Here is an 18,591-nt window from a genome sequence, read left to right as displayed (position 1 = left end):
AGGGCAAGAGGATGGGAAGCCTGGCTTTTCAGGCCTCCGGCTGCCGTGCCGAGGAGCCCTCCGTTCGGAGGCCGCCGGGGCTGGCGCCAGCAGAGTGGAGCCCTGGTGTAGCTGGGTCTCAGAGCTCGTCCCAGGTTTGGTTAGTTTTTTTTGTTTTGTTTTTCATTTTCAAATTAGAGGCAGCCAAAGGACACCTTAATTGTCTGTCATGCCGTTTGCTATAGGTCGTGGAGGGAAGACGGGGTGGGCTGTGTCCTTCAGCTTTCACGTTCGCACCCTCCTGTGGAGCCTGCTGTGTTGGGAAGGTGAAGACGGGGCTGTTGGCTAAGGCAGCTGCTTGTCCTTGGGGCTCATGGCACCGGGGATGGCCTGGCCCGTGGCACCGTGGGCAGCCTGGTGGTGAGGGAGTGTGTGGTCTTGGTTCAAGGAGATGGGAGGCTGTGAGTCAGGACACTGGTCTGTGCACAGCCACACGTTTGCACTTACACATGATGTGTGCGTCTGCTGTGTCATACACATTATTGTGTGTGAGAGCACGGGTCAGAGTTCAAACGTGAGCTAAAGGGCTGCCTCACTCGGTGTTTTGAGGCCTCGGTAGCATTCTGACCTGTGGCCGCATGCGGAGGGGGTGCAGGCAGACCTGGCAGGGCTGCCCAGGCCACGTGGCTTTGTTGGCACTGCCCTGTGGCTGGGGCAGAGGTGGCCCCTGCAGGGACTCTGTCCGCACAGCCAGCCGGAAAGCCTGGGCCAGAAGCATCGAGCCCTGAGGCCGGTCTCACAGGGGGAGCAGTGGGTGCTGGGCCCGTGCCTGTGAGGTCCTTCGGGAAGGGCCACCAGCACCGTTGGAGACCAGGAGTCAGGGGAGCGGGAAGGTGAGAAACAGGCCAAATTCAGATCCCAAGACAGAGACCGCGCTCATTGCGTTTCCTCAGTTTACCTATTTATATTTGGAAAATGGTCCAGGAAGAACTGAGCAGGGTTGGCTCCAAAACAGGGGTGGGGGCAGTGGACAAGCCCTCTGTTACTCTATGCCAAAATCATTTCCGTTATCCCAAGATGGGTGCGTGGATGCTGATGCACAGTGGGGCTCTGAGGGCCTCCGCCTGCCTGGGGCCTCATCTTGGGGCACCTAGCCCTCCCTGGCATGCCCAGGTCACCAGCAGTAGCCGTGGCACCTGGCCCTGGGTGAGGGGAGAAGTGGGCAGCCCCTCACGCTGACTTTGTTGAAGGAAAAAGAACCCTCGGGATTCATGTACTGTATGACGGAGAGAAAAACGTACCTAATGTTCCCCAAAAAAGACAGTATATTTTGTACTTTGTAAAGTGTTAATTAAAATGGAGAAAACAATGATGTCGGCTGACAGCTGTCTTTGTTCGGATCCAGGGCCACCAGTCCTCTCCCCTTTCTCCATACCGCGGCCCGGGGGGCGCCGGCCAGGGGCTGGGAGGAAGCAGGAACCGGAGAGGGAACGGCCCCCAGAGGAGAGGGGTGTGTTAGCTACCGGGTGCTGCGGAGTGAAGTTGCCCCCCACTTAACGGTTGAAATGGTTGTCTGTCGCCACGGTTTCTGTGGGTGGGAACTCGGGAGCGTTGGGCAGTCCGGCCCAGCCCCTCGTGAGGCCGCAGCTGAGGTTTGGCTGGGATGGAGGATCCCTTCCACGGCGGTTCCTTCGCACGGCTGGGTTGGCAAGAGGCCCCCGATCCGCTCCACGCGTCTCCCCGTGGGACTGCCCCAGTGTCTTCACCGGGTGGTGCCTGGCTTCCCTCGGAGCACAGGATTTAAGGGCCAAGGCCAATGTATCTCCCCTAGCCTCAGAGCCCACGCCCCATCACACTCCTCACCCCGCTGATTTGACACAGGAGACCACACAAAGGTGTGAAAACCAAGAGGCCAAGATCATGGGCCATCTCGGAGACTGGCTGCAACACCCACCATGCGTCCCCAGGCCTCTGGCAGAGGTGGGCCTGGGGGTCGGGGCAGGTCAGGGCCCTGCTTGTGATGGGGAGGATCCGCATCGCGCCCCCCCCCCCCCTCAGGTGCGCTGACATTTGGCTCTTGCCCTGTTGGCAGGAGGCCTGAGACCAGCAGGTCCTGGGACTTGGACACCCTTCACCCTGTCCTCTCTGATGTTTTCCATGGAGGGCAGGCAGAGTCGACCCCAGTCCCCACCACCTCCCCCACAGGAGCAGCAGCACTGGCGATGGGGCTGGAGGACCCCCCGAGCCCAGGGAACCTCTGGCTACTGTGGAGCTCAGGCCCGGACATCAGACTCATCTGGGTCCCCAGCTCCGGGCCCAGGCCTGGCACTGCCTGGGTGACCGTGACGGTGAGGAAGGGGAGGGAGGGAGGCCTGTGCAGCCGGCTGGAGAGTATGGGGACATTGAAGAGTCCCCGTGGATGTCATGGCTCCAGAGGGGTATCTGGAGACCAGAAACATAAAATGGTTTATGTGATGCTACTTCCATCTCCATTTTTTGAAAAAAGGACTGGTAGAAAATACAACAGGTGTGGATGCACAACATGAAGGAGGGCCAAGAAAGAAATGCGAGTTATTTGACCGCTCTTTGCAGTTAAAGAAGGTTCCTGTAAACTTGGTGAAGCTCAGCACGGAGGAGGAGGGGGAGTGAGATGAAGGGAGGAACACGGAGGTCCTTGCCTTGCGAAGGGTGGTAGTGGAGTACTTCCTTTGAGATGTTTTTCCAAGAGCTCTACCCGAGCTGAACCAGCCGAAGCTGTCTGCTGGGCCTGCAGCCCCGTCTGCGCCCTGGAGAGCCCGGGGCAGCGGGCTGGGATGGGGAAGAGGCCTGTGGAAGAGCAGGGAGCTCCCAGCCGACCTGTGGGGAACAGCCACACTGGATTCAGGAAGAGAAATACTCAGTGTCTTGGAACTCAAGATTACAGTGTGTGACGGTTTACATGATAAAATGTCAAAGTTAAAAATTAAATGAATGCCTCAATTCCACACATTGGAAATTTGAAAACATTCACACAAATGTTTGTGTGGGCCGAAACCCGTTTGGCTCAGTGGTAGAGCGTCGGTCTGCAGACTGAAAGGTCCTGGGTTCGATTCTGGTTAATGGCATGTACCTTGGTTGCAGGCACATCCCCGGTAGGGGGTGTGCAAGAGGCAACTGGTCAATGTTTCTCTCTCATCGACGTTTCTAGCTCTCCCTCTCCCTTCCTCTCTGTAAAAAAATCAATAAAATATATATATATTTTTTTTAAATGTTTGTGTGGAAATGTTAAAAACAAAAAAAACACCAGCTGGGCCAACATAAAACTGACACATGAATGTGTTGGCATTATTCACAATAGCACAGAAGTGGAACCAGCCGACATATTCATCAGCTGGTGAGTGAGTAACCAATGTGGTACATCAAAAAGAAAGAAAAAGAGCCTCCTCAGAGGACCCCCCTGGTCCAGCCAGGGGTTGAGAAGCCGGGGTGAAGGTACAGTCTGCCCACGGCTGTCATGAACTCCCCGTCCTGGGCAGCTCCGGGGGCAGGTGGCCTCACTTGGAGGTCGACCAGGGGCAGCCAGGCCCCAGACGCACATGCTGGAACAGACCCCTCCTCACCACTGCGTCCCGGCACTGGCAGGGCCTGGAGTGCGGTGGGTGCCCAGGGGCACGGAGACATTCCCCTCAGGCCTCTGCGTCACCCGCAGTATTCTCACGTGCAATGTGGGTCGACAGCTGCAGCTGTGGGACATCCTAAGGCCATGAATCTGAACTTGTTTCCAGCTCCACGGTGGACTCCAACCGGGCATTGTCTGATGGTCATGGCCCGTGTTCCCTGGTCGCCTGGCACCTCAGCTGCATTGTGCTTCCCATGGGATAGAAGATATTTCTCTGCTCCCGCAGGGGCAGCCTCCCCACCACCAGCTTCAGCCCACCTGCCGGCCTTTCTAGCAACACATCAATGCCTGGTGTGAGGAGGTGACACCAGTCTGGATTTATCCTTTTAAACTTGACTGCTGAGCATGCACCTCCGTGTGGCCCAAGATCTGAGAAAAGCACAGCTAGTGCTCCGACATGGTCTCCGGCTCAAGTTTAACCTCGGCTGCTGCTGCTCCATGTTCAATAGCAAGGCTTGTGTGAAAGGCCAGGATGTTGTTGATGTTAATCCTCACCCAAGGTTATATTTTTTAAAATATTTTTTTATTGATTTCAGAGAGGAAAGGAGAGGAAGAGAGAGAAACATCAATGAGAGAGAACCACTGATTGGCTGCCTCCTGCACAGTGAATTGGGGATTGAGCCCATAACCCACGCAATGCCCGACCAGGAATCAAACTGTGACCTCCTGGTTCATAGGTTGACACTCAACCACTGAGCCATGCTGCCGGGCCCTCGGCCCACTGACCCATTCTCACCTACCTCCCCTACAGAAGAGCACTGGAGAAGGGAGTGGAGATGGGGGCTGGAGCACCCGTGCACCTGAGCCCAAGGAAGCTCTGGCTACTGTGGAGCTCAGGCCCAGACATCAGATTCATCTGGGTCACCAGCTCCATTGATTCTCACCCTCCCCCCATTGATTTTTAGAGTAAAAGGGGAGAGGAGGGGGAGAGAGGGAGAGAGATAGATATTGGTTGCCTTTTGCACTCACCCCAACTGGGCCAGGGATCAAACCTGCAACCCAGGTAAGTGCCCTTAACTGATAAGCCCACAACCCTTTGGTGCACAGGTTAACCACTGAACCATACAGGCCTGGAATTTTTTGTTTAATACTCACCTAAGAATATTTTTCCTTTTTTTTTTTCTTTTTTTTTTTTTTCGGGGGAAGTAGAGGGAGAGACAGAAACATCAATGATTGATTGGCTGCATCCTGCATGCCCCCTACCAAGACTGAGCCCACAACACAGACATGTGCCCTGATCGGGAATCGAACTGTGTGTGACCTCCTAGTTCGTACGTTGATGCTCATCCGGAGAGCCACAACAGCCGGCTCCATTGATTTTGAGAGAGTGTGGGAGGGGGAGAGACAGAGAAGCATCCATGTGAGAGACACACTGACTGGTTGCCTCCCTCACACGCACCAACTTGGCCTGGGATTGAGACTGCAACTGAGGTAGGTGCCCTTGACCGGAATCAAAACCAGGACCCTTCAGTCCTTTGGCTCTACCCACTGAACCAAACCAAGTAGGACTGGGATTTCTAATTTATTCATTGATTTGAGAGAGGGAGGGAGAGAAACATCAATTTGTTCCACTTATTCATTCATTAGTTGTTTGGGGCTTGGAGAAGGGTTAAGCCCCTGGGGTCTCATCGCAGGGTAGGACAGGTCCTGGGGTGAAGGCTGCCTCGTGGGGACCAGTGCTGGGTGCTACAACAAAGACCATCTGAGAGGGTATGTCCCCCAGCAGACTGCATGGTTAAACTGGCATTTAGTAGCCTCTATCAAATGCCTTGTTTTTGAAAGCTAATCTCTATAAATGATCAAGTAAAATAAAAGACCTCTCCAGCTCTTAAGAATAAAAAATGCAGAAAATAGACTTTATTCCAAAAGATCTTTTTAAAGAATAAGACATTACTTTGTTTTCCACAACTTCTGACTCTTCTCCAAGACTGGCACTGCAGCCAGCTTTGGCGGGATGTTCAGAGCCCTCAGCCCCAGGAATCTGGCCTCGATCTTCCCTGGTGGCTCCTCCACTTCTCCCAGCCAGGCTGTGAGAATGGTTACGAGGTGCTGACAGCCAGGAGCCCATGGGGTGCTGAGCTGGTGCCCATTGTCTTTTCAGGGAGAACCCCAATCCAAGCAAAGGATTTCTGCATGTGTCCCACCAGCAAGCTGGCTTTCAGGGTCCACTTTGGGCGGAGGGACCTGAATGAAAACCCTAGGCCAAAGCAAGCCCGGGTCCTGCAGTCAGGCTGGGCACTCGCAAACACACACGCACACGCACACTCACCACAGCTCTGCAGAAGCCTCCTGAGCACTGTGCTGTCAATCTCCTTTCAATATCAGACAAAATGCACATCATGAGGGAAGATTTCTTAAGACCAGTTTCTTGGGCCAGACGTGACACCAGAGGCCGTCCTGTGCTCCCAGGAAAGAGCCAGGACATTGTAAAGATCCTCTCCATGCTGGCCGCACAGCCCTGGGCCGTCTTCCTGCAGACCAGCCCGACAAAGGGCCGTGATGTGCTGCATTGGCAGGTCTCACCAGAGCGGGCACCATGTCTCCGGACTTCAGTTTGCACCTCCCAAGGGCTTAGGAGAGAGAGTCACACTTCATGGGGGGCTCTGGTCCCCTCTGAGCCCCATCAGAACCCCGCTGGCTGCCTCTGCTGAGCAATCCAGTGGTTCTGAGGCCAGGGCAGGCTCACCTGGGTCAGCAGAGATTCAGATGAATGATTTGGCCAGAGTCACCATGTGATCCACACCACAGGCCACATCCACGGGCTCCCCCGGCATTGTCACCTGAAAAACAAGAGCCAGCACACGATGAGGGGAATGGCCAACTGGGGGACAGGCTTGGTGGCCCCAGCTGGGCCTGATCCGGGCCCTGCATCTTAGTAGGTGACTTAGCCTCTGAGCCTTGGCTCCCTCCTCTGGGTGATAAATGGGGACATCTACAACGTACCTGGCAGGTCTGCTGGGCGAGCAAATGCAATCACCAAGGAAAGGGCCATCCCAACTCCCCACCCGGTCAGCAGTGGGCGTTACTGTCCAGCCCCCAAGAGGCCACTTGGCACAAGCACGAACCCTGAGTGACATCCCACAGAGAGGTTAGTCCCCTGTGAGTATGACCCCACCAGAGGGCAACACTTGCCTCCAGCCAAGTGTTCAGTACCTTTCCTAGTGGTCACCACGTGGCTCACTCGAGTGCCTGAAAAAACCCTTTCTCCTGCTCTCTGGTCCCCTTTGGGACCAGGCCCCTGGCCCCGGGTCCTTACCCACTTTGCCTCCAGCTCTAGCCTCATTGAGTCCTGTCACTCTTGAGAAGGGAAGCTGTGTCTCAGAAGGTGCCCAAGGCCTGGCCAGCAGTCCTGCCGACACTGCCCATCCACGCTGACAACACCATCACAGGAAGGCCCAACTCTCAAAACAGCAGCCTCCTGGGATATGGAGGCTTCCATTTGTCTCTATTTTGGTTCATCCTTACCCAAGGATATTTTTTCTATTGATTTTGTTTTAGAGAGTAGAAGGGAAGGAGGGGGATTAGGGGAGAGAGAGGGGGAAACATTGATGTGAGAGAGACATCAATTGGCTGCCTCCCACATGTGCAACATGGAACCTGCAATCCAGGTATGTGCCCTTGACCGGGAATTAAACTGCAACCCTTTGGTGCATAGGCTAACACTCAAACCACTTAGCTACACTGGCCAGGTCCTGCCTGTTTGCCTTTTTTTTTTTTTTTTTAATTGTATTTTTACAGGGAGGAAGAGAGAGGGATAGAGAGCTAGAAACATCGATGAGAGAGAAACATGGACCAGCCGCCCTCTGCACACCCCGCACGGGGGATATGCCCGCAACCAAGGTACATGCCCTTGACCGGAATTGAACCTGGGACCTTTCAGTCCGCAGACGGATGCTCTATCCACTGAGCCAAACTGGTTTCAGCTTTTTTTTTTTTTTTAATTAAGGTATTATATGTGTACATATCTTTCCTGTTTTCCTTTAAAATGACTCATTGTTCACAGCCTGGCCTTGGAAATGGGTGGCACTAATCAAGGACTTCCATACCCACATGGCCACCCCAGTTCTCCGGAAAAGGGGCACTTTTCTATTATTATTTTTAATAGGAAATACATTCACATAGCTACAATATAAAATAACATTTAATGAAAAAGAATAAAAAGACATTAAGTACCTTTTACTACCACTATGATCTGCCTCATTCCCTAACCTTCCCTGATGTGGAAACCACTTTTGATTGGTTTCTAATTGTCCTTCCAGAGGTTCTTGGTGCAATGAGAAGCAAATGCCACATTTATTGATTTTTTTTACAGAGGAAGAGAGAGGGATAGAGAGTTAGAAACATCGATGAGAGAGAATCATCAATCAGCTGCCTCCTGCACACCCCCTGCCGGGGATGTGCCTGCAACCAAGGTACATGCCCTTGACAGAAATCGAACCCGGGACCTTTCGTCCGCAGGCCGACGCTCTATCCACTGAACCAAACCGGTTTCAGCGAGATGGCAAGTTTTAAGACTGCACCTGTACCACTTACTCCTCAGCTACGACACCACGCTGCTTTTCTGACCAGATCCGAATCCCGCCATCCTGGCGGGGTGGGCAGTGTGACAGCTGGAAAGGGGATCTGTAACAGCCTGTGGAGTTTACTGGGCATAAGAGGGAAAGGCCTACTCCAGATGGCCTGGCCTAAAAGCCCAGAGGCGGCAGTGCCGACCCTGCAGCTTGGCGCCTGTAGCGTGGGGAGACAAGTCCATTAGGGCTCCTGGCCACAAACAAACGGACGCTAGTAACCATGTTGTGCTTCCCACCTCCCCTCCCTAAACAAACGTCTTTGGCAAAGCCTATTAGAGAAATCACTAAACAAACAAGCAGCAGTGCCCAGCTCATCGCAAAGGCTCGCAGATGCGGAAAGCATTCCAGGCTGGCCAGGCAATGCCTCTGTGGTGACCGGGCCCAGGTGAACTCTTAGCAACCCCAGGCCATTAGCGCACATCTCCCTGACCGCTGTGGGCGGGGAAGTACCCTCTCCACACTAACCTGCAGCCCCGCTGCTGCATTCACGCACCTCTGTCCTTGTTCCCCCAGTGCTCTGGCCATTGGTTACAATGCAGAGCAGACCACTGGTCTTGTTTACTCGCCGGGACTGTGGCCTGGCCTCGGAGGCTCACCTCTCGGTGGCTCAATGGTAAGCAGTCACTCGCAGTCTGTCTCTGAACCGAGTCCAGAAGAAGAATGCCCTCAGCCATCTTTTATTTTTGCCCTTGTCAAGGTTAAAAGGAGCTTCTATTCTAAACCAGTTTACACTCAAAACATTACTGCAAATGGAAACAGTTCGAAAAACCAAAAGCACCTTTAGCCTAAGTGAGGGAAAAGTTTGAGCGAACTCAGTTTAGCAACATCTCTCCCCACAATGACATGTTCCTAAAACAAGCGCCCAGCCGGTGAAAGACAGGAAGGCGGAGGGCACTGACCCTGGGCAGTGGCCGGGCCCAGCAGACTTGCTGTTCCCCACTTGGCTGCTTCTGAAAATTCCTTCTTGGCATAAGCGAGCAGCTGAGAAAGGAAAGGAGCTCAACCGGCAAGGAGACACTGCCCCAGAGCACCCAGCTGCCACAGCGCACCTCTCCCCCGAGGCGGCCATAAGAGAAGGCGGCCTTCAGGCAGAGGACTTCCCAGCCTGTGCTCCCAAACTCAACCTGGTACTGACCAGAAGGGGCAGCACAGCCTGCAGCAGGAAAACATCCTGGAAAGCTTCGCAAGGTTTAAATCAGGTGGCTCTGATGTCACTACATGGGCCTACAAACTGAGGGAAGCCCAGGTTCTGGGAGTCCAAGAACAATTAGTGCCTTGTAGGAGCTATAAATAAAACTTTACTTTCTTTTTCTTTCTTGGAATACTTTTTAAATGATGTTACACAGCCCCATCTGAAGATTAATAACAAAGTTCAGTGTATTAAAGATTAAAAATATCCTGTAATTTTTTTTCTAAGTGAATACAAGAGGAGAGACAGGAGCAAGGTCCAGCTACCCAACAACAGTCAAATTGAATATTTAAGGAATCCAGCTTGGTTGATCCAAAACCTGGTTCCTGCCACCACCTTTGTCCCAAGCCTCAGCCTTGCACCTCAAGCTTGCAGAGTGGAAAGCCACTCTTATCTCATCACCATTCTTCAAGCTCTCTCCTTAACCCATCCACAAACAGGGCTCAACAAATGTACAAGGAGGAGGACGACGGTTTGGCAAGAAAGGAGCCACGTGTCCTTTTGCTGATGGTACAGATGCAGAGAATGACAGTCCCAAAGGGAGGTTTGATGGGTGATGAGTCAATGAAGGGGTGTCTGGTCTGAGTGGCAGTGGTGTCCGCCCTAGCAGCCTGCTCCTTCCAGCTTCACTGCCGGCCCGAGGCCTTGCCCAGCCATCTCAGTAAGGAACATGCTAGATTTCAGTCTCAGTTTAGGGCTGTCCTACATCTTCACTCTGACCTGGAGGAAGTGGAGGCAGGGGAGGAGCCCCTCATCCCAGCAGTCATTCGCCCAAACCCCAGGTGCTTTCCTGTTTCCTATGCCTCCCCGCAGGAAGGTGGGGTTCGAGAGAGGACAGTAAGGAACTACCAGGAAAAAAAGTAGGTGTTTAAATCACATTATCGGTATTCCATTACCTGCGGTACCATCCACTGCCCGTCACCTGCCTCTCCATTCCTCACACATGATGGCATTTCCTAGCTCAGGGAACGAGAGGGAGCCCCAGCCACCTCAGGGACAACTCTGGGCCACACCAGTTTCCTAACAAGTGTAAAGTCTCTGTTTTGGCCTGTCCTCTTAGAAACCGCACCTGCTCTTTATAAAGGAGCCAGAGCCTGCCAAGCTCTCAGGGACAGGAGAGGCGGCAGCCAAGGAGGGGACTGTGGAAATGAGCCCCTAAAGTAACAAAGAGCCGCAAAACATTCTGCAGCGAGTTCTGGACAAACCTTACTTCACTCCTTTTGCATTTTTACATGTGCTTTCAAAAGATACTTTACACAATTTCAAAGCACATTACCAAAATCAAACTTGTTAAATACTTAGACATGTGCTGCTCGCGCATGCACGCGTACGCACGCACTTCCATAGGCAGCAGCGCCTGTCTCTGGAGGGAACAGCAGACACCAATTCTGGTGGCTGCCTCTGGGGTAAGACATGGGAAACTGATCTTTCATACCTCACTCTGAACAAGGACATATGTTCTGTATTCAAAAAAGTAGCTTTTTTTAGAATTTAAAAAACCTAGTAAACAACACTAAGATAAACTACAATTGAAGAAAGAACTTTTTCTCCTTTAATTTTCAAATGAGTCTTTTTGTCTAATTGCATCCTCCCCCTAAGAAAAACCTTCATTTTTTCACTTTGGTGCCTGTGGTAAGGCATTCTAAATATTAAACATCCGGCTTTCTTTTAAATTCACTGTAAACATTCCTCGGCACAGGCCTCTGCAAACAGCCCCTGGAATGCCAACTTCTCCATTTCAAACCTCTCCCTGTCAGCATCAGAGCCCCCGGCACCCGGCCTGCAGCTTGCTCCTCTGAGGCGTGCTTCTGTTTCCTGCTCCACATCCCCAAGGACAGCCTCCGAGGAGGCTCTTACAGAGCACCAAGGGGTGGACCCACACAGGCCATTCCTCCCACTGCTCACTCAACAGGCCACAGGAAAGAGCAAAGGCAATGAGCCCACAGCCAGAAAAGTTGGTGCTGGGCGCTGGCTCTGGACCCTCACCTGAGCGGCCTCACCAGATGTCACAGAGCAGGAGGAGGGCAGCTGGGACCCGGAAGTGGGGGAGGCAGTCCTGGCGACCCGGTGCTGGGCATTGCTACCACATCAGGTGAATCTGCCCTCTGGGCCTGCCCGCAAACCCGCCCAACCCAGTCTTACCCTCCATGGGAAATACTGGTCTTCCATGCGGCCAATTCCCAGGCAGCCTCGGATGTTTTTGCCCCAAACAAACAGCTCTCCTTTGTCTGCAAAGAAAGGAAAATGGTGGCTTGGTTGGGACTAGGCCAAGGGCAAGTCTCCAAGAGGAAGGATCATGAGAACAGGCGTTCCAGAACCTGGTACAGAGTCCAATGTTAAACTTCAACTTCTACCAGACAAGAAATGCTTCCTCTTGAAGGGAAAGTATGCTGCCCCATACCAAACCATGTCCCAGCCAGGTTCACAGTGTCCATCGGGTGGGAGACGCGTATGTGCGTGGAGCAGAGGGCCAAGGAGGCTCCGCACAGACCTCTCAGCTAGCACCCCAGGGGGGGGAGGGGCTCTCACACAAACAACTATGTCCTGAAATACGAGCATCCTCAAAGGATGACTGCCATTCCTTGTCTGGGTTTCCACATGCCAGGAATATTCAGTCAAGCGACAATGGTGACTGGGTACCTCTATGGGCCAGGGCTAGGACAGTGACTACACATGCTTGGTTCCTGTCCTCATGGGACTAGTTGAACAGTTAGAGATAAATGATCAAACCAATAAACACATGCTCACCCACTGACAGTACCAACAAGGAAAAGGACCGAGAGGCTGTTACAGAGAAAGCCCAGGGGACTGCAACCTCCGGGAGAGGGCCCAGACATGGCAGGGCAGCCTCCCACAGCTCAGTGCTGACTTCCATCCCCATCAGCTATGGGCACTCCCTGGCCCAGCGGCCCTATTTAGCTCCCCCACATCTGGCAAGCAGAAGTAGAAAAGGCATGGGAAAGCCAGGACTAAAATAATCTGGGCTGGTTAAATAAGGAATCCTTTCGTTACAAGCTGTCAGAGCTCCTCTGGTCTGTCCAACACCCTTGGTCCTCCAGCCTCAGATTTTACGTGTTTAACAGAACAATTCAGTCTGGTCCCAAACTGTTAAGACTTCAGGGTAAACCAACCAATCCCAACTCCCAGCTGGTCATATGCAAACGCTGGGCACACAGTCAGGGGAGAAACACAAACTCTGATGCTCTCTCTACTGAAGGACAGTAACTGGCACTTGGGGGGAAGCTTTATAGGGGATTTCATTTCAGTGTGACCCAAAATGGCCACACGGGTTACACCAAACAGAAAACAGTCACTTCATGTGGGTTTCCAAGTATGTGGCTTCGAACATAGTGTAAGCCTTAGAACAATCTGGAAAATAGATCACTGACACCTCCAGAATTAGTCCACAATGACTCTTACTAAGTTGAAGTAGCTTTAAAAAAAAACTCACAGGAACTAGGTTCATTTGCAAATAGAAGTGGCTGACTCTGCCTGAGGGGCAGTAACGGATCCTTCACCCATCAGCGCTGCTGCCACCTGGTGCTTTAATACACACAGTCGGGCAAGACTTCGACCACTAGCCCCAACGTCCGCACTGAAGCCCCAAAGCCTGGAGCTCCGACAATTCCAAATGGTGATCATCTGGAGCAGTCCTCACATAGCGTGGGGCCAGAGCACACAAACAAGAATGACCCGAACTGACTGTCCCAGCCAGATGTTTAAAAAAAACAACCAATTACTTACCATGAGACAAGGAAATAGGGAATCTGCTTGAGAATCACAAAATGAAATGAAATTAATACAGTCTGATGATTCAAGTCAACTAAAGAGGAACAAATTGAACCAACAGTCACTGCGGTGGAACAGGAGATGTAATCAAGAAAAGCACACACTCTAGAAGTCTGCAGAGTAACTGGATATGTTATGGCTGTGTCATTTGGCAAACCTTTGCAAACGTCTCCGTTTCAGCCTTCCCTTTGATCATTCTCTCCCCCAGCACTTTGGAGAAATTGGGCAGATTTACTTCCACGAAACCACGGACAGTCTTACACATCTGCTCCTTGCCATCCCACGTTCCTGGGTCAGATTGGGGTTTGGGCTTGGTCAGGCAGTGGGATTAAGCCCCACACATTCATTTACTAATTACCTACCATGGATTTGCCAAACCTCTGCTGGTTTTCCTCCACACCCCAACACACTCAAGGGTCCCCCTCTCAGACCACCAATTGGTATCCTCTTGAGAAAATTCACTTTCACATTAGCCTAACCACAAACCAAATGAACCAAGATAAAACTCCAGGATGAAAAACAGATACACATTATACAACCCCAAGCCAAACAACTTCTGGATTAGCCGCTCTCTCTAATTATCCATACAAGGGTACCGCGCCACTGGATGGATGGAAACAGAGCTGCCCACAGACTGGGGTTGAACCTGAGAGTGAAGCTCTGTCGGTCTCCGGGGCCGCATGGCTTGGTCACTTACTAGTAAGGGCAGCAAAGTGGCTGAGTCCACATCGAATTCGGGAAACCTGGACTTCGGGGTTGAACTCCGTTAAGCCGAAGAGAGAGGGTGGAACCATTTCTGGAAGAGCAGTTTCCACTAGGTTTGGTCCTTTCCCAAGAATTCCATAGCCCCAGACAAAAACACGTCCTTCTCCTACATTACAGGAAAAACAACGGTCAGTAAGTCAAACCAAGAGCAGCCCCCGCTCACTAGAAATTCAAACTGCACCACTAAGAAGCATTACATCCACATGCATTTTCCCCTCCTTGCTTGGCAAGAACATGCTGACAGATATTTAATGTTTCTTTTCTCCTCTTTCAAATCCGTGTTTGTGGAGTATGTCTAGCCAGCTCACCAATCTCAGAATACAAATTTCCCACATCCTGAAGGTAATCTGGACAGGACCCATTTATAAATCACCCAGAAACCCCACATGAACACTGGAGAGCCCTCAAAGGACAGTTTTTCACAACAACTCTATGTCTCACAGTGATCAGAAGACCAAGCCAAGTAACTAAACAACTTTTGGGCAGAGTCCTAAAACTCTAGAAATGATTTTTTGGTAATAAAAAGTTTAATACTCATCAGTGATACCAGATGTTTAATCCGAGAGGCGTGGATCTCAGTATCTAAACCCTAAGGCTGTTCTCTCTGCCTTGTTTCCTGTCCTGGCAGCCTCCCTGGAGAAGGCAGAGCTGGAGTCTCTGGCCCAGGCTACGGGGCAGGGAGAAAGTTCACTCCCCACTTCAGAGGGCTGCTACAGAATTATTAAGCTCTGTGCTGTCTACTTACATATCACGGCTATTATCTCTGTCAAGAATATCACCGCACCCTCTATTAGCTGAACTCAATCTAACTAGATCTGCCCCCAGCCACACTCCCTTCCTCAGGCCAAGGTCTGCTGCCTGTGAGTCCAATGGACACCGACCTTCCGCTGTGCAACCCACCGATAGCTGCCCAGTGACTCTGCAGGAGGGTCTCACCATTTAACGCAGCACAGCCAGTGCCACCGCACACAGCCTGCTTCACCCTGCCCACTCCGGAGAAGGGAAGGCACCGGGGGACGTTCACCTAAATCAAAGGAAGGGCCCACACTGTTAGGAAGACAAACCAGCGGACTTGGAAATAATCTGGTCTTGTGTACAGAGTACATAAGTCCCAGTTCATTTATCCATGCCACAAATATTTCCCAAACATTGAACATATGCTAACTATCTAACTGGGTATTGGGAATGAGGGGAACAAGACACCTGGTCCTCTCCTAGTCTCCTAATTTAGCTGCCAGCCTAAATTAAGATAAAATTCATTTGTGCTCAATGCAATGAAGGAAAATACATGGTCTCTGAGAATGAACGTGAGGGAGACTGAGTTTGGGGGGAGTAGCAGTCAGGAAGGCTTCATTTTTCTCCTGCTACCTGAAGGATGAGTAGAGGTAACTAGGCGAGGGGAGAAGAACAGGACATTCCTAATAGGGATGTGTAAAGGGAATAAAGTGAGCATGGCATATTCAGGGAGGTTAAACAAGGTCAGAGTGGCTAAAGCAGAGAAACAGGCGGGGGGGGGGGGGGGGGGGGGGGGGAAGGGTCATAGTACAAGAAGCCAGTGGAGAGAGGGCACCCGGATTTTGCAGGATGCTATGGAACTTCTAGAGGGGAAGGAACATCATGGACGTAGGTAACAATGGAGAAGGACCAGAGTGTGGGGAGGAGCATGAGTTCACTCTTGAATGTATTGAACTCAGTGTTTAGAGACGTTCAAGTGGAAATGTCAAGTAATGCTTAGTGATGTCTGAAACTCTGAGGTGTAAGCATATAGATGCTAAGTGCAGGCAAGGGTATGCTAGGATCTTCTAAAGAGGGAATATGGAGGGGGGAAAAAGCAAAATCCACACCATGAGGATCTTCCACATTTAAAAGCCTGGCACAAGAAGAGATCCAGTAAATGAGACCAAGAAGACCCTGGTCCGCATGGCTCAGTGGTTGAGCTTTGGCCTATGAACTACAAGGACTGTTCAATTCTCAGTCCGGGTACATGCCCCAGTTGTGTGCTCGATCCCCAGTGTGGGGTATGCAGGAGGCAGCCGATCAATGATTCTCTCTCATCATTGATGTTTCTTTCTCCCTCCCTCTCCCTTCCTCTCTGAAGTCAATAATAAAAGAATATATATATATATATATATATATATATATATATATATATATATTTTTTTTTTTTTTTTTTTTTTTTTTTTTAATGAGACCAGGAAGTGACACCGAGAAAGTTGAGAGAACACTAGAAGAGTCTACCCATAGGGCAAAAAGAAAAATGGTTTTCACAAAGATGTCATTGTCAATGTCAAATGCTGCTAAGAGGTCAAGAAAGATACAGAGTGAAAATGTTCTCTAGATTCTTTATTATTATTCTTAGCAACATGGATGTCATTCGTATCCCTATCAAGAGCCATCCAGCAAAATTCATAAGGGTGGAAACTAAGTGGAATGGACTGACAATAAGTCAGTGTGGCTCCTGAGAAGCAGGAGGTAAAGCTAAGGGGTAGGGTGGGGAGAATGGAAGGAGATGGAGGAGCCACTTAGGGCTTTAAGATGGAAGATATACGAGTCAGGTGAAAAGACTGATGGAGGCACCAGCAGAGAACGTCAGGTTCAAGTTTTGGGAAAGAAGGCCCAGCAGATAGAGGACGGCTCCTGAAAAGGTGGAAGGCGATGGGATCCAGGGCAGAGAGAGAAGAGCAGCCTCAGCAGGAAGAAATACACCTCCTCCACCACTGGAAAAGGAATGGGCCCAGGGTGGGTGCAGACACAGGTACGTGTATGTGAGCCATAGCACTCTGGCTCATGTACATACTGAGGGCATTCTCGTCCAATAGCATCTGCTTTCTCTATTAAACAGGAGGCAAGGTCTGCTGAGAGTGAGATGGGAGGGTCAGGGGTTTGGAGAGTGAAATGTGGCCAGCTTAGCCTTCCAGCAGGATTTGGTCTTGGCGCCTCTACTAAGAAATAACTTTGGAAAGACAGATTGTAAGTGCTTCAGTGATAGCCACGAATCTTCATAGATTCACTTTCAAACGGAAATAGCTGGAAGATAACAGTCCCTAAGCTGACTCCAGAGGAATAAAGGGACTTACAATCCAGAAAACGTATGCCTAGATAAAGTGGGGCTGTAAGGGATGGGGCCGGGCCTCTGCTTCTTGGCTCATAGAAAGCCTCTTTACCTCACTGTGCTCTGGCACAGGGCCCTCAGCAAGCACTGAGAAATGCTCTCGCAGCGCCACTGGAAACAAACCCCTGTTGTCATTGACAGGATGAGGTTCAGACCACAGTAAAGAATCTTGGTTGTGATGGGCTACTTCTCAGATGACCCCTAATAATCCCAGTCCCCTCCTATTCGCACCCATGTGTAATCCCTGCCCTGTGTCAGGGCTGGACCTACTGACTTGCTTCTTTTTCCTTTTTTTTTTTTTTTTTTTTTTCCAGAGAGGAAGAGGAAGAGATAGAAACATCATGAGAGAGAATCACTGATCGGCTGCCTCCTGCACGCCCACTGGAGACTGAGCCTGCAACCCTGGCATGTGCCCTTGACCAGAATCAAACCTGGGACCCTTTAGTCCACAGGCCGACAATCTATCTACTGAGCCAAACTGGCTAGGGCCTGACTCGTTTCTAAGGAGCAGAATACCAGCATTAGTGAGGGAAAGTCACTGCTAAGATTAAGTGATAAAACACGGGCTTATGTCTCACTGGCACTCGCTCTTGCATTCTCATTTGCTCACTCTGATGAAGCCAGGTGCCATGTTGTGAGTTACTACATGGAAAAGCCTACGTGGCAGGGAACATGGGAGGCTTGGCCAATAACTATGAGCTGGCTGGCTGCCAGCAAGGAAGTGAGGCCACAGTCCAATAGTCCACAAGGATCTGCATTTTGCCAGCAACCCCAGTGTGGTCCGGAACGCAGAGCCTCCCCCTAAGATGACTGCAGCTTTTGAAAGACTCAGAGCCAGAAGGCCCAGCTAAGCCACCCCAAGATTCCTGACCCACAGAAACTGTGAGATAATAAATGTGTGTTGTTTTAAGCCACTAAGTTTCGGGGTCATTTGTTATGCAGCAATATGTAACAATGACAGGACACTGGACCTGTCCCCACAGGAAGGGGGACATTTTTCTCAGGCCTTGGCATTAGGAAGAGCAGTACTTCTCTTGAACACTTTATTTGCTATTTATTTTACAGAAACAATGAATCATTTCAATGACCATTTTCTCTTTGCTTTGGCTACTAGGAAACTCAGAGCCAAATCTGAAACCACTTCTAGCCACTGAGCCAGACCACAGAGCATGCATTTTTTCACCTATTAGCTGATCTTAGTTTTCCTTTGTGCAAGTTTATCATTAACATATATTTAAAACCCTTCCTGAAGAAAAAAACACAAACTTCTGTATTTGTCAAAAGTTTAATATTAAAGAATGTAGTATGTTTTTTAAATAGTTCTTATCTTTTAGAGATACATACTGAAACTTCTATAAAAGAAATATCGGTCTAGTAATAATTAATGTCGTTTTTAACATTTAAAATCTTGCTGGGCGTTGACTTGTATTGACATAACCTTCAGACACGTGGTATCTACAGAACGTGTGAAGTGCAATTAACAAGTTTTGCTTGAAAAAGTTTGTTTTTGGTTTGGTTTTTGTTGCAA

At 50.6% G+C, this 18,591-nt stretch overlaps 1 protein-coding gene across 7 annotated transcripts in view; it reads right to left on the bottom strand.

Moving 5' to 3' along the window:
* Nucleotides 1-2,717: 2,717 nt before the first annotated feature.
* RCC1L (RCC1 like) overlaps nucleotides 2,718-18,591 on the bottom strand; it is a 30,683-nt gene continuing 14,809 nt past the window's right edge. The window contains exons 8-12 of one of the 7 annotated variants that reach the window (XM_045571211.1): nucleotides 14,888-14,975; nucleotides 13,884-14,057; nucleotides 11,540-11,625; nucleotides 6,324-6,417; nucleotides 2,723-2,835 (exon numbers count right to left, since the gene is read on the bottom strand). In XM_045571211.1, the coding sequence (XP_045427167.1) occupies nucleotides 6,340-6,417; nucleotides 11,540-11,625; nucleotides 13,884-14,057; nucleotides 14,888-14,975 (426 nt within the window). In that variant the 3' untranslated portion in view covers nucleotides 2,723-2,835; nucleotides 6,324-6,339. Of the gene's footprint in view, nucleotides 2,836-5,501; nucleotides 6,418-11,539; nucleotides 11,626-13,141; nucleotides 13,221-13,883; nucleotides 14,058-14,887; nucleotides 14,976-18,591 lie in introns of those variants that run through there. The other 6 variants (XM_036409293.2, XM_045571212.1, XM_045571210.1 and 3 more) reach the window with 6 other exon arrangements.

This window comes from Pipistrellus kuhlii, unplaced genomic scaffold (assembly GCF_014108245.1).
Source record: "Pipistrellus kuhlii isolate mPipKuh1 unplaced genomic scaffold, mPipKuh1.p scaffold_m20_p_4, whole genome shotgun sequence".
Lineage (NCBI taxonomy): Eukaryota > Metazoa > Chordata > Mammalia > Chiroptera > Vespertilionidae > Pipistrellus > Pipistrellus kuhlii.
Note: the sequence above shows the minus strand (reverse complement) of the source record. Positions and strands in the feature narration are given on the sequence as shown.